This window comes from Vanessa tameamea, chromosome 25 (assembly GCF_037043105.1).
Source record: "Vanessa tameamea isolate UH-Manoa-2023 chromosome 25, ilVanTame1 primary haplotype, whole genome shotgun sequence".
NCBI lineage: Eukaryota > Metazoa > Arthropoda > Insecta > Lepidoptera > Nymphalidae > Vanessa > Vanessa tameamea.
Window position 1 is genome coordinate 4342231 of NC_087333.1, and position 14695 is coordinate 4356925.

A 14695-nucleotide genomic window follows, 5' to 3' on the forward strand; every position below is an offset into this window, starting at 1 on the left:
AAGCTGAAATAACTTAACAATTTTGAGGAAATCTTTTTAAATGTATTGCTCAACTACACGAGGCAAACAATCTACTTCCTTAGAATAATATTTAGTAATCTAGGGACTAAGCGAAACAATGTGTTATATTAATTCATTTATTAAAAACAAAAAAATGTACACCTTACTAATCTCCTTACATTTTCATTTGTTAGTAATATCTGGGTGTCTAAAGCTTTGCAATATATACTGAACCATATTTTAACATAGAATAAGTATAATTTAGGATCAATTTATACTTAAACAAACAGTTACATCAGGTGAATTTAAGTGACTATTTTACACATTAGATACAATTAATTATATTTTTATACTACTATGTATGTATGTATGTATATATAATAAATTGAAAAAACAAACAATTCATTACTTATGTAAGTATTTACCTACTTATTTCTTTTTTTTCTATTTCCATACTATTATTTTGACAGCTTAGTGATAATATCGACGATAATAGATTTAGGAAGAAACAAAGACTTTGTAATCATATTTTATCGCAATTTTTTATACAGCTTACACTAAATAAATTCTAGTGCGTCACCATAGTCGTAAGCCGGCCACAAAATTTTACGTTTACTAAATTTATTAAACGTATTTTAACACGAATTGCACATTATTCAAAAAAAGATACACTAACAACATCATATATGACCCGAAATTATGATATTTTATTCAAATAATTGTAACAACATGATATTCAAAGGGTTGATGATTACAACAAGTGTTTCGGACATTTTAATAAAATTTTAGACACACCATGAAAATTACTTACCGAAAATGAAGTTATATTCACAATATATTTTTATATAAAGGTATTTAAAATAACACTTTCAAATTGTACGATAATAACAACAAACATATAGTAGAAACTATTGACACGATTGACACCCAAAGGACATAGACGAAGCGATGCTTTATTGAAACTAGGTCAAACTATGTACGAGATATGTTTTGCTTTAAATTACCATAATTCAAACCAATGTTTCCAAGCATAAGAAAACATTGAAAATTGTTGTATAATAGGCAAGTAAAAATTAATTGCACAAGATTTATTTTCTGATTTCGATTTTAATTTATTTTACATTTATAATTTATTACCTTGGCAACATGCAACCTAGTGAGCATAATGACATATAAGTTGAGATTTTCAACTCTCTCTGGTCAAACGTCAAAGTCAAGCCCAATGTAATGTAATCAGTAATCACAAATTCACAAAATTTTGTCACTTTAGTCGACAGTAGAGCTCAGTTCAGTAATAAGTGTACTATATTCATTATTACCAGCGACTAGCTGTATTGTTTTGAATGTTTTTCTATGTAATTTTTATTGCATCCCAAGAAGTAAATACATTGTTAATCAGATTTAAATGAAGTGATTAATATTCATAAGTGATATATACGGAAAGTTTAACGTGTTTTAATCTTTATAAGTGTAAATAAGAACAATGAGTGAACCAGCGAAGCTTAACGGGAACTCTGACCCTTCTTTATCGAATGCGGGTGTTATAGGCACAGGCGAAGTTCCTTCTTTCAGGAACCCCATACCATCAACTTCGTTTATTAATAACAACATTGGAGCTCCCGTTCTACCACCACGACCTGACTTTAGCACTCAGCCTGGTTACGGCATGAACTCGGGCTATGGATACGGTGGTATGGGAGGATCGTATGGTATGGGGTATGGTGGGGCAGGATATGGATACAATGGAATGGGGGCTGGCTACGGAATGGGAATGGGGATGGGGATGGGCATGGGTGGTATGAATTCATATGGAGGATATAATAGATATGGACCAATGTATGGAGATATTGAAAGCAGGTAAATTTGTATTATGTACTTGCCCATTACTCATATGGGGAAAACAATCTTTATTTGTATATAATATACACTATTATTATAGTGTTGCATATATAGTATTACAGCTTATAGTTATATCTACGTTATTTGTTTCCCTCTTACCACAATAAACAAAAATAATAATTATGAAAATTATTGTTTTTCATTACAGCTTTGGAGTGTGTTAATGGTCTTTATAATAATAATAAAGAGTTATTTGTTATGGCTACATTGAAATATAATAATATTTATTTTATATATATATATATTTTTTTTTGAATGTATAAAAGAGCTTCATTATATGTTATTTTGAAATACAAATATAATTTCATTTCATTATATAATGATTATTTTTTTTTTAGATTTATTCAAATGGCAGAAGACAGTTCAAGGCCCGCATTTGATTCAATACAAAGCGTTGTTAATGCTGTCGGCAGTATCGCTATGATGTTGGAAAACACATTTTTCGCTTTAACTAGCTCATTCCGAGCCATTCTAGGTAATCTTATTATGCAACAAATACATTATGTACTTTATTTTATATACAGTCTATCTTATATTGTAATAAAACACTTTTATTACAGGTGTAGCGGAAAACTTTGGACGTTTGCGGTCATTGTTTGCTCAGTTTTGGTCCACATTTGCAGTTGTTAGAAGTCTTAATTGGCTTGTAAGGAAGCTGCTTGTGTTGCTGGGTATCAGAACTGAAAATGAATTTAAGGTGAGCACATCAATATTAATATAATTCATTAACATTTTATGTCCTGATAGGCAATATAAGATGACATCGGAGCGAGAATATTTGAATTTTACCACTGGTTTATTTGGTGGCTAAACAGCAGTACGTAATGTTGTTGTGTTCCAGTTCCCAAGGTTGATCGCACAATGGCGATGCTAATATTTCTTACAATGCATATCAAGAGTCACCACCTACCATAAGGTGGCCCATTTGCCCAACAACCTACTTTCGAAATAAAACGAAACTTACAAATGCTTATAATTTTATTCTGGTTTAAATGGATAGTGAGCCAGTGTAATTACATTTAAAAGAAAGGAAATAACCTCATCTATCACCTGGAACATGCTTCATTGACAGCGTAACTGATATAAACGTTACTTAAATTGCCAGTGTCTATAGGTGAAGGTGGCCACTTATCATTTGCATGACCAATTCCATTAATAATAAAAAAAAGTGGAATAAACGCTATTTGCATTTGAAAATCTAAAAAAAAAAAATTGTTATTCGATTTTATGTCATGTTTTTATCTTTATTACTTTGTTATAAATAAATTATTTATCCAATTAACCATTTACTCCTAATATTATGGACGATAATAATTTTCTCATTGTGTAGTTATTTATTCAAACATTATATGCAAATCTCTTATCACCAAAATACCGACATGATAACATTTATCTTACTAATATTACAAATTAATTTGTGTGTTTGGATGTCTTTTAGTTCATATTTGATAACTTATTACGTCATGGAATAAGTTAAAGTATTTTAATAAAATAATCACTAGAATTATTTTAGTTACGCCTAGCGAAAGGTGTTGGTATCAGTTGCTAATGTTATTCTGACAAATATGTAGTCTGTGGAAGTGTATCCATATATAGTCTATACCAATAAGAAGAAGGAATAAAGGTAAAGAAACCTCAAATTTGCGTATGCCATGCGATTTGCTAATAGCTCAGCTATTTTGTGCTCTACTAACAGTTCTCGACTAACATATCTTTTTTTATAGTACAACACTCTTCCACTAAACTACTTATATCTACTTTAATTTCACTTCCTAAATTCAAAATGTAATTTTTTTATGACCATTGCACTATTGGTGTATTTGATTGATATATTACTAGGTGATGCCCGCGGCTTTGCTTGCGTGGAAGTTGAATATATTTACAGATTTATTTAAATTATTACGTTAGTTTAAGACCTCTGTATACCATTGCGTGTATTTCACGATTTCAGAAACACAATACGTATGTATTCATTTGTAATCAGCAGCTCAAAAATAAAGTTTCATGCTTCTAACTTAAAAAATGACGGACTTCCATACAAACTTTCAACCCCTATTTCACTCCCTTAGGGGAAGAAATTCCAAAATTCTTTCACTAGTGGATGTCTTCTCAAAAAAATTACCTTACTCACCAAATTTCATGGCCCTAACTTTAATAGTCTCGGCGATTATGAATCAGTCAGTAAGTCAGGACATATTATTTTATAAGTATAGATAAATTACTCCATATTTATTTATTTATTTATAAATCTATTCGTAAAAAATATTTACAAGAAGCTCTTAATTATATAGAAATAAAAATTAAAAATAGTTATGTACTGTACATATCATGAGTCCGTGTAATGGTTGCAAAAATGATCACAGCATCTCCACGTTAAATCGCAATTCCGATCTTCTGGGAAATATAAATATAATTAAAGTCATCAGATATTTATATAGAATTAATCTGTAATTAAGATTATAAGAGTATTGCTGTGCACATATGAAACCGCGCAGAACGGCTTGTATTCGTATTGTTAGAACAACATGCCGTGATATATTAGTTGAATACACCGATTCTTGTAAGTGCCAGTCTAATCGTTATCATGAAACGATTCTGATCTTGTCACTTATAAATTGATATTTTAATAAAAAAATACACTAACGATAATATAACTACTGACGTATTTTCATCGATATTTCATATTTGGTTATCGAGATTCTTTTTTTTTTTACATTAACAACCTGAAAATTTTCCACTGCTGGTCTAAGGCCTCTTCTCCCATTGAGAAGAAGGGTTGGAGCATATACCACCACGCTGCTCCAATTCGGGTTGCTGGAATACACATGTGGCAGAATTTCGTTGAAATTAGACACATGCAGGTTTCCTCACGACGTTTTCCTTCGCCGCCGAGCACGAGATAAATTATAAACACAAATTAAGCACATGAAAATTCAGTGGTGCTTGCCTGAGTTTGAACCCAAAATCATCGGTTAAGATGCACGCGTTCTAACCACTGGGCTATCTCGCCCCATCGACTATTATGTACGGATCCAATTCCAGGCAAGCTGGAGAAATTTCTATTAATTTTTAAGAGATGCGCAGAAAAACATCGTGATAATATCAGGATGATGTTCCGTCGAGTGGGATCAATGACCTTCTGAGGCAACGTGGTTGGATAAGTCTCAAGCTTGTAGGACCTCACTATTAATCATCATTGAGATTATGACGTCTGCCCTATTATTAATTCACGTTTGTTTTATAAATAAATAATAAGGATATAATATGATGAAATAATGTCTTACGGAGTCTCTCGAATTTATTTAGATTTTCATGAAATGTTAACGTCAACGATTGATTTAAGATCAAGGATAAAGTGTAACAGCCTCGATGCTAAGTGAAACTTAGAAACAAAATCCTTAGATTCTTGAATATATATATGTAACTGGTTGTGATTAAAGATGTTCAGACTAGTCGGCGACTATTCGGCAGAGAGTGCCGACTAACAGTTTTTTTTTTATTATATACATATATATGTCTTGATAAAATGTATATAGAAGGAATAACATTAGATTAATTTTAGATAAATTATCATTTTTCACTCACACTTGTCTTTACGTGAATCGTTATCAAATTATTCTAAAAAGTTCCATCGCGATTTTCTATTTGACATGGTTAAATTTTATTCACAATGAACAAATACACTTTATTTTTTTACACAGAAACACCGTTCTGACCCGTGCAAAGCAAAAATCAACCGTAATCGGCTTAGCTGATTGGCTAGTTGGCGAAAGTCATAATCGGTACATCTTAATGTATATAACATATCTTAGAATTTCTTCTAAAACTGAAGGATTCTATTTCCCTCTCTAGATAGTTCTGTGTAGGATGTTAGGTTCGAGTTTGGGATTATTTGGGATAGGTTCATTTACTGTTGAATGATTTTATGTGACTTGAGATAGTTCATATATTGCAGCATGAGTTTAATTTTAGATTATTTTATTATCAGCGGATATTGATTGAAGTTTGAATTTTTGATTGGATTTTTTACGAACTATGACGCGCGTAAATTGTTGCTACATCTTAATATCGTTCTAATTTCTGTAACTGTGAGGTTCTTATTGCATTTGAATTCGGTCTTTTCCGAAACTCCTTATAATGAAGACTATCTTGACTTTTTATCCTGTATCGTTTAAGATATCATTGGCATTACAAAATGTTACATTTTGATCTAAATAATTATTATCAAACTTTTGAATAATTTTGAAAAATCGGTTTTTTCGAACCTTCGTTACACCAATATCATGCATTATTATTCAGTTATTTTATGTAAAATCGGTTAATTGTATCAAAAACGTAGGCGACCTAATTATGATAATGCCCAAAATTGTGTCAAAATAATTGTTTTATGAAGCAATATCGTATTAAACTTCTTTTGAAGTAATCTGTACGTACAGACCAGTCAAAAGAGACCAATGGTTTAAAGCAAGCACCACTGAATTTTCATAGTTTTAAATCTGCCACGTCTATCCACCAAACCAACTCCAATGAGCATTGGAGTAGCGTGGTGGAGTAAGCTCTAAACCGTCACATCAAATGGAGAGAACATCATTACTTAAGACATTTGCAGACTTACTAATCTGGCTGAAAGTCAAAATGGTGTTACAGGCAACGATAACTTTAATATAACATCAAATTTTAAACATATAACAATATATGTATGTCTTAATATAACATTTTAGGCCTGGGCCGAGGCGGTGGCGGCGTCACAGAACGGATCGGCGTCCCCAGAACAGCGCGCCAAAGGCTCCAGCTGGCCTATTCTTCTCTTCTTCGGAGTGATAGCCGCTGCTCCATATATTGTTCTTAAAATGCTCAATGGACTGTCGACGAGCATTAACGAAAGACGTGAGTAAAAATATTAGATATAATTGTATATGTAGTATATTTAGTAACTCTTCTGTTGGGGCAATTGATACAGTTAACAAAAGAATGAAAATGAATGAAAAGTGAAATGTGAATGGTGGACGGTGAATGAAGGATGAAAGGTGAAGGTTCATCTGGTGTGAAATTAAAAAAAAAAGCCATTATTATGTGCTAAAGGTTATCGTACAGTGATTTCATAGATAATAGTAAAATTTAATATTAAGTTAAGTGTTTTCTATAAGTATCTGTAATTTCAGAATGTGTATTTTATAATTCTAAGTTATTATGTAAGAAAATCTGTAATTATTATTACGGTAACGTTTATACTTTGAAGAATGTTATTTTCGTATTGCTGTTTTTTTTTTCATAAATAATTAAAATAAATCAACTTGAGAGTTAAGTGATCGCATTCCGGTTTATTTCTCGTTTTAAAATTAGTATACAATTACATAATACGGCAAAAGAAACGAGTTCAGTCAAATTAACAAAAGCGTCTATGTTAAATATAAGATTTTAATTTAGATATAGACATTTATATATTAGTGTATTAAATCAGAGCGAAACAAAAAAAACTCTAAAAAAAAGCTTTAAATAGGTTGTTCGCAGTAAAAACAATACTTATTTCTTAATTATCTTAATAAGTTTACCACTACTTCGTTTCCATAGCTAACTTGATGACCTTGATATCAAAACTCGACCACTTTAATATAAGTAATAATATGTATATTTATAACTATTAAATAACGTTGTTCTCTGTTTGTCTGCAATTATGGTATAAATTACTCAATTGATTTAAAAAAAACTGTCCAATGAATTTCAACTGTAAACTTTACTGTGTTCCGGTTTGAAGGATGAATGAGTTCATGTAACTACAGGCACAAGGGACATAACATCTTAATTTCCATGGTTCGTGGCGCATGGGCGATGTAAGGAAGGTTTAATATTTCGTTCAGTGCGAATGTGTATAGGGGTTGGTAACCACATACAATCAAGTATATTATTTGCCCGTTCGCCTACCTATATCATAAAGGAAATGATATATTTTTTATGTTTGCTACTCCTTTTGAAAATAATTTGAAAATTCTTATTCTTTTTAATACAGTATTAAACAAAAAAAATTCGTTGTTGCTTCATAAAATAATTAAATTGTCATTTTTTTATATTCATACATACTGCATACTTTTTTGTTAAAGTTAACCGATTTTACATAAAATAACTGAATAATCATGAATGATATTAGAGTAACAAAGGATCGAGAAAACCGATTTTTCAAAAATATTTAAAGTTTGATGATTATTTAGATCTATGGTAACATTTTCCGACGCCATTTTGATGTCTTAAACGTTACAGGCTAAGTTACAAAAGTCAAGATAGTCTTCATTAAATAAAGTTTCGGAAAAGAAGAAGAATAAAAAAAATATTATTTACGTTCAAGAAAAATACCCATCTGATATGAGTGTTGTAACTGATAACACAATCATAACAACAGAAGTTATCAGCGAAAATGAGATAAATGATTAAATATATCTAAATATTTATCTCCTTAAAGGAAAGCCAATTGTCAATTTGTGACGAAATTCAATTGTAATTTATATGTAAAGATTTATTAATTGCGTAATATATTCATTAACAAATTAACAGCAACACGTGAAATTATAACAATGTATGATTTAAAGTTAGAATTAAATTCTTTGGTAGAAAAATATTTTAAAGGTTTTAATTAGAAACGAATGATAATAATCGTAATATTTATTTTTAATCTCTAATCTCATTTGATGTCAAAGTACTTTTTGATATTATCTATGTCCCGCGGTTTTATACATGTTGAATTAAAAAATAAAAACATTATTTATTCAAGTAGGCCCGTAGAAGCACTTTGAATGGTATTTAGGTTATAATCGGTTCGGAATTTATTGAAATTAACGCGAAAAATCTCATTTACTCAAATTCACATAGAGATTGATTAGATACAATTTGATTTATAATACATGCAGTGAAGTTTTATTGGTTTACCCATTGTCTATCTCAATAAACGGACTTCTAACCATAAACGAAAAATTAAAATGAATGGTGATGAACTATGTTGACAAAAAACATGAAAAAAATATTAGATGTTTTGGACACTCAAATGTATTTAAAGTGGGCTGAACCAACTGGGTCAAAAAATTTAACGAATGTAATTAAATTTATTTTGTTTGTCATTTACAGTGCAAGATCCACACACATGGCAGAATCCACTGCGCGCAATTGCCCAACACGACTTCCAAGCTACCTCACCCCAGGAGATCAGCTTCAGCACCAATCAAGTCCTTACTATCGCACCGCAACACCTCCAGGGTAATCTGTGGAACTCAGGCTGGCTGATGGCATCATCAGATAGACAAACAGCTGGATTAGTCCCAGTCAATTACATAAAAGTTGTAAAACCGACAAATCAAAGTGAAAATGATAATAATCAAAATGTAATCAGTAAACCAACAGATAATCCTGTTCCAGAGCAATGCACGGCTGAATTAGAAAAATATTACGGTCAGGAATTATAATTATTTAAAAAATATTTTCTAGACTGGCAACATTATTTTACGTCACTTTGGCACTAAACACATTTCTGACGTTAGAATCACAATTCAGATGTATATCCTATTCCAATGGAAGTAGGAAAAAAGGTAAACAAACCTAAGATTTACGTTTTCCATGCAATTTACTAATAATTCAGCTATATCAGAATATATATATTACTCTTAATATAACATATTCCATTAAGAGTTTATGATTAATATATCTTTATTTAGAATACAACACTACTACTCTTAACTACTTTAATTTTACTTTCTAAATTCCGATAACAGTTTCGTCGACGTTCAAAACGCCATTTTTTCACAAATCCATACTAATCAAATCAAGCTCTTCAATGATTTCGCGTCAAATGTTGTTTATTCGACTTTTTTCTCTTATGTTTGGAATAAAGTATACATTTATATAAATATATAAATGTATACTCTATTTATATTATAAAAATCAAATAAGAGAGTGAACACGTATTGAAGCAGAGTAACATCTGATGGATAAATTTATGCACATCGTATTGCATTCTTGCTTGATCAGGAATCAAAAACTAAGTTTCTCTCTTGAAATCCAAATGCTTTAACGTACTTAGAACTGTGCATCAGCTGTGCCGGTACTAAATTATTGAATTAGCATTCCAACGTCTATGTACATATAAATTAATAACGAGAAGAAATAAAATAATATTTTGTCCCCACACTTTTTTACTATACTTAAAAAGTGCCTTATAAATGTTATTACTGTGTCAAAATGATCTGTTAAATATTGATCATATTTCAATCCAACTATATTGCATTATTAGTTTGTATGTATGAAGAAAATGTTGCCAGAAACAAATTTAATGTATATATCTGTTACAAGCATATTAATATCTCATTTAGTAATCAAGGGTTGTATTATAGTAATAAGGTCAGGGGTTATTGTCACTTATTGTAGGTATGCGAATGCAATTAAATTATATTTAAGGGTGTCATTTTTACTTTGTAAATTATTTATGTTGTATGTACATATATATTTAAATATAAAGAAACATAGCATTGTATGCAAATTTAAAATATATTAAAAATGTTTTTTAGTATGACAATGTTATTATGAGATTCGTGGCTAATAATCTGTACCTAAAATAAATATCAGGCAATTTAACACATATTGTTACTTATTTTACCGCTGGAGCTCTCTCATTATTTTAATGCATTTAATTTTTTTCCTTTCTGTTTAAAGACATTGTGTAATTGACTGATATATGTAATAAAAGCTTTATTGACTTTGATTAATTATTTCTTATCCTCCTTTTAATTCACGAGGAACGAGGATTGCATAGATATTTATTGATTTAGAAGCTGGGTCGGTAAAAATCATAACTGACAGTAACTTCAATGGTGTGCGTTGCATAGATTAATTAAGAAGAATAAGATTTGGGAGTTTATGTTGCATAGATCATCGGCTATTGGCGAGAGTATGTGCGTGGAGTACAAAAAGCACTGAACTTAAAGCACTTAAAACATAATGGACTACCACATTCAATAAGGCCTACGCAGATGAGGGGCAGACCTCGAGGTATTCAGTGTGTTTCAAAATAAATCGCTTATAATCGCATCAAATAACGAGACTAAAAGAACCGAAAATAACAAATCCCCCGAATAATTGACATAAATTCACCGAATCGCATCAAAGTATGTGGGAGGGGAATCCCTAAAAAATAGAAATAACGTGTAAGGGCGAATCAAAGCTGATTTTAGTAGGGTTGAGCGACCCAGTGACTCTTGATATTAAGTTCATTGATTGTAAATCTAATCATTTTACAATTGATGAGAAAATGGTAAAATTTCAAAATTTACGCGAAATTGGTCTTGCAATTGAACATACAAATACCCTAACATTAATATACATAATCTAATATCATAATACCCTTTTATTTTTGCCATAATCGGTTATTTAGTGTTCGAAGCTAATGCTCCATCGCCTGAGAACTGTAATTTTTGATTTACTTTGATAAAACACCATCTTATTCGGATAGCACGCGGATTATATATTCATTCATATTGTAAATAATGATAAATAAAATTAAGAAAGATAGCAAAAGAATAAGTTTACAAAATTAGTTTTTACAACGACAGTATTGTTTCATACATTGTTTTTTAATTATTTAAAGTTTAAGGAGCTGGCTCATAGCTTAAATGGTAATAAATCAAACAAATATTTATAGTTTTAGTTTTATTGTAAAGTCATAGTCTAAGTTTACAAGTAGGGTTCGGGGAATTCGAAAGTGACTTCGCGCCCCGTCAACTTCTTGTATACAGACTGGAAGGTGTCCACCTGTAGACAAAAATTAAAATATTTATAATATAAAAAAAATTCAACAAAATTAAGCTTATAATTAAAGGCCCTGAAAACAAGACAATAGGATATTTAAAAATTATCTACTTGTAATACCATATTTGATTAATATTGGTTGAGTAAACTAGAGTGATGATAACATTTAAAATATTATTAACATATTTTAACTAATATCAACTTTTTATTTTACTGTTTTGATATTTTTTTAAAGAGTGGTTACTGTGAAATTTTCTTAAGGAATTTGTAATAATCAATTTCAGTATAGAAACATTTATATTACTTATTGTAAATTATTTACAATAAGTAATATAAATGTACTTGTAAATTATTCTACTTCTATGTTATAAATGTGAAGAAACTGTCTGTTAAGATTTGTAAACAAAAATATTTTGATTGCCTTATTGGTTTAGCGGCTAGTCTTAGTATGGCTTAAAATCTCCTTCATAACTAGCATAGCCTGACAGAAGATTGAAAGGGTAGATAGTAACAGAATGTAAATTTCCTACTGCTGTGCTAAGGCCTCCTCTCCCTTTGAGAATAAAACTCCTATGCAGGTTGGTAGGTACACATGTGGTCGAATTTCGTTGAAATTAGACACATTCAGGTTTCCTCACTATGTTTTCCTTCACCGCTGAGCAAAAGATGAATTATAAAAACAAATCAGTGGCGCTTGCCTGGGTCTGAACCCGCAAGCATTGGTTATGATGCACACATTCAAATGTCAGTTCAAAATGTCAATTCAAAACTACTGGGCCATCTCAGCTCCGAAAGTGTACATAGAACACAAAATTATCAGTAACAGTCAGTGTCTGGAACTAACCAACATTTAGATTGCCATGCTTTAAAAATTATACAAAATAATCTTATTCAAACTCGCACCTAAACTGTTTCTGATTGGTTTGGATTTGCCATTTTATTAGATGCGAGTGGGATGAGTGCACTTGGATTAGCGAACACATTTGTGCACTATAAATATGTCCAGCATAGTTGGCTAGTCTAGAATTGGTCAGAAAACAATCAAATACTTAAATTTACCTTGTGTTCAATAGTGGTTTGCTGATTTTTATCAAGGTGCACTTTGATGAGCTGTGAGCCATCAAGCTTAACTCGGATTCTCTTGCCGACGATCTCAGCGGGGAACACAAGGTCCTCAAGAATAGCATCATATACAGATGTCAGTGTCCTGTAATAATAATTATTTTGAATTGATTATACATTCTTTTCTAAAATTATATCATACTTTTTCTTTTACTACATTAATGTCATACACCTGGTTTTTTTAAAAAATTTCTAGTCAATTACTAAAACATGTAATTAAAACACACATATGTATATATTTGGTCAATGTAACTAATTGACATAATAATGTATAGCTACATTATTATATACCATTCAACGACTACCGTTATGGATTCTGAAATAATTACACTTATTATATTCATATATAAATACTATTTATTATTAAATTTATGAAACCAATATTAAGTAGAATTACTTTGTATCACAAGCACTTAATTTTTATTTTTGAAACTGGATAAAATAAATTGTGAAGTAAATTTTTCATTACAAATGGAGTGAAATTGCTTTACCTTGATCTGGGCCTCTTTTGTTTGTTAGCGACGCGCGTTTTGTGGCTTGGTTTGGGCAGAATTTTGCGGTCACCAATGAACACAACATGCTTGCCACTGAATTTCTTCTCAAGTTCACGGACCAGTCTGATTTGAATCTTCTGGAATGCCTTCAATTTGGGCATTGGCACATAGATGATGATTGACTGAAACATTAGAATGTTTGATTATTATTATATACTAATTATTTATATTATTGTATAAACCTGTATATCTAAATCATATTCTAGTAAAATTAGCTAACTACAAGCCTTACAAAAGCAGTAATAGCAACTTCAATAGTGCACAAGTAGTAGTGGTAGCTTTACTTTAAATAGTTTGTTAAATGACAATTCAAAAGTGCTTGTAAAAACCTACTTGAATAAAGTATATTTTGATTTTGATAGTACTTTCTATTGGTATTTTGTGTCTAGCTTTAAGAGCTCCTATAAATTCAAGGAGAAAAATATTCACATTACCAGTATAGAATACTCATTTCACAACAAATATTGATAATTTTAATTTGATTCTTTATAAAGATATACAAGATATGAATATTTTCTAATTCTAAGTGTCATAGAGAAATATAATTCGGAGTAGATTTCGTGTACTTCAAATATAGCGAATCACCACATGATACGTATTTATTTATATTTTAAATTTTTTTATCAACATATTATTGTATTGCCAAATATTTTGGATATAACTATAAATCAAATCTTACTTTTTTGTTGTGCAGTTCAATTTCTTTAGCTTTTGTAATGTACAACTCCCTAAGTTGAGCCTTCAGGTCGGAGTTGGTTTCTAACTCGACCAACGCCTGCGAGATCGAGGTCTCGAAGCCATCAGGCTCGACGGCGCTCGCTTTCATGATTTTCGTACTCATCTGGAAAGCCAACAGTCACTTTATAACCACAAACTTCACGACGTATAGGTTAGAACATCGAATAAACTTGAAAACAATAATTATACACTTGAGCACATGGAAACTTTAACAAGTTTAGATTATTTGCATTATACCAGTGACTAAAATTAAGAATCAAGGGTTTTTATCACTTATGCGAATAAAAACAATACTCGACACGGAGAACCAGAATTTGTCACTCAAAAATATCATGGTAATCTTTACCCTTCAAAAGAAACTATTACGTTGGAATAGTCCTATATTAATGAATTAACGCTGTAACTATAATATTTAAGAGAAACAAACATTAATTCAATATTATTTAAAAGATATTCGTGAAAATAACCACCTTGAACACTGAGCGGGAGCAAAAGAGATAGAAACAGAATATGTCAAAAGTGTGGTCAGCTAAAGAATAAATATTGTATAATATTTAAAAAATATATATATTTGAAAAAAAACTTACAATTCCTATTAG

The 14695-nt window shown here is 30.5% G+C and overlaps 2 protein-coding genes across 3 annotated transcripts; one reads left to right on the forward strand and one right to left on the reverse strand.

The window, feature by feature from the left end:
* The first annotated feature begins 1234 nt into the window (after positions 1–1234).
* Positions 1235–9508, forward strand: LOC113403134 (peroxisomal membrane protein PEX13). Its single transcript, XM_026643593.2, has 5 exons — positions 1235–1857; positions 2238–2374; positions 2460–2596; positions 6621–6786; positions 9013–9508. The coding sequence occupies exons 1-5, from the start codon at positions 1484–1486 to the stop codon at positions 9345–9347; spliced, it is 1149 nt and encodes a 382-aa protein (XP_026499378.2). The 5' UTR covers positions 1235–1483; the 3' UTR covers positions 9348–9508.
* A 2060-nt stretch (positions 9509–11568) lies between these two features.
* Positions 11569–14634, reverse strand: LOC113403141 (small ribosomal subunit protein eS7). Of its 2 annotated transcripts, none has more exons than XM_026643600.2 (5): positions 14567–14634; positions 14038–14199; positions 13296–13480; positions 12742–12889; positions 11569–11685 (listed from the first exon to the last, which is right to left on the reverse strand). In XM_026643600.2, the coding sequence occupies exons 2-5, from the start codon at positions 14197–14199 to the stop codon at positions 11608–11610; spliced, it is 573 nt and encodes a 190-aa protein (XP_026499385.1). In that variant the 5' UTR covers positions 14567–14634; the 3' UTR covers positions 11569–11607. The 2 variants fall into 2 exon arrangements, with proteins under 2 accessions (XP_026499385.1, XP_026499386.1); XM_026643601.2 differs by lacking the exon at positions 14567–14634 and adding an exon at positions 14443–14465.
* Between the last annotated feature and the right edge of the window lie 61 nt (positions 14635–14695).

What these genes read in the sequence shown, in the direction of transcription:
- LOC113403134 (XM_026643593.2), top strand. Translation starts at nt 1,484, where the DNA reads ATGAGTGAACCAGCGAAGCTTAACGGGAACTCTGACCCTTCTTTATCG. An exon ending in CTCATTCCGAGCCATTCTAG is followed by an intron (nt 2,375 to 2,459) that starts GTAATCTTATTA and finishes CTTTTATTACAG; the next exon opens with GTGTAGCGGAAAACTTTGGA. An exon ending in GACGAGCATTAACGAAAGAC is followed by an intron (nt 6,787 to 9,012) that starts GTGAGTAAAAAT and finishes TGTCATTTACAG; the next exon opens with TGCAAGATCCACACACATGG.
- LOC113403141 (XM_026643600.2), bottom strand. Translation starts at nt 14,199, where the DNA reads ATGAGTACGAAAATCATGAAAGCGAGCGCCGTCGAGCCTGATGGCTTC. An exon ending in TTGAACTGCACAACAAAAAA is followed by an intron (nt 13,481 to 14,037) that starts GTAAGATTTGAT and finishes CTAATGTTTCAG; the next exon opens with TCAATCATCATCTATGTGCC. An exon ending in AAACCACTATTGAACACAAG is followed by an intron (nt 11,686 to 12,741) that starts GTAAATTTAAGT and finishes TTTTGTCTACAG; the next exon opens with GTGGACACCTTCCAGTCTGT.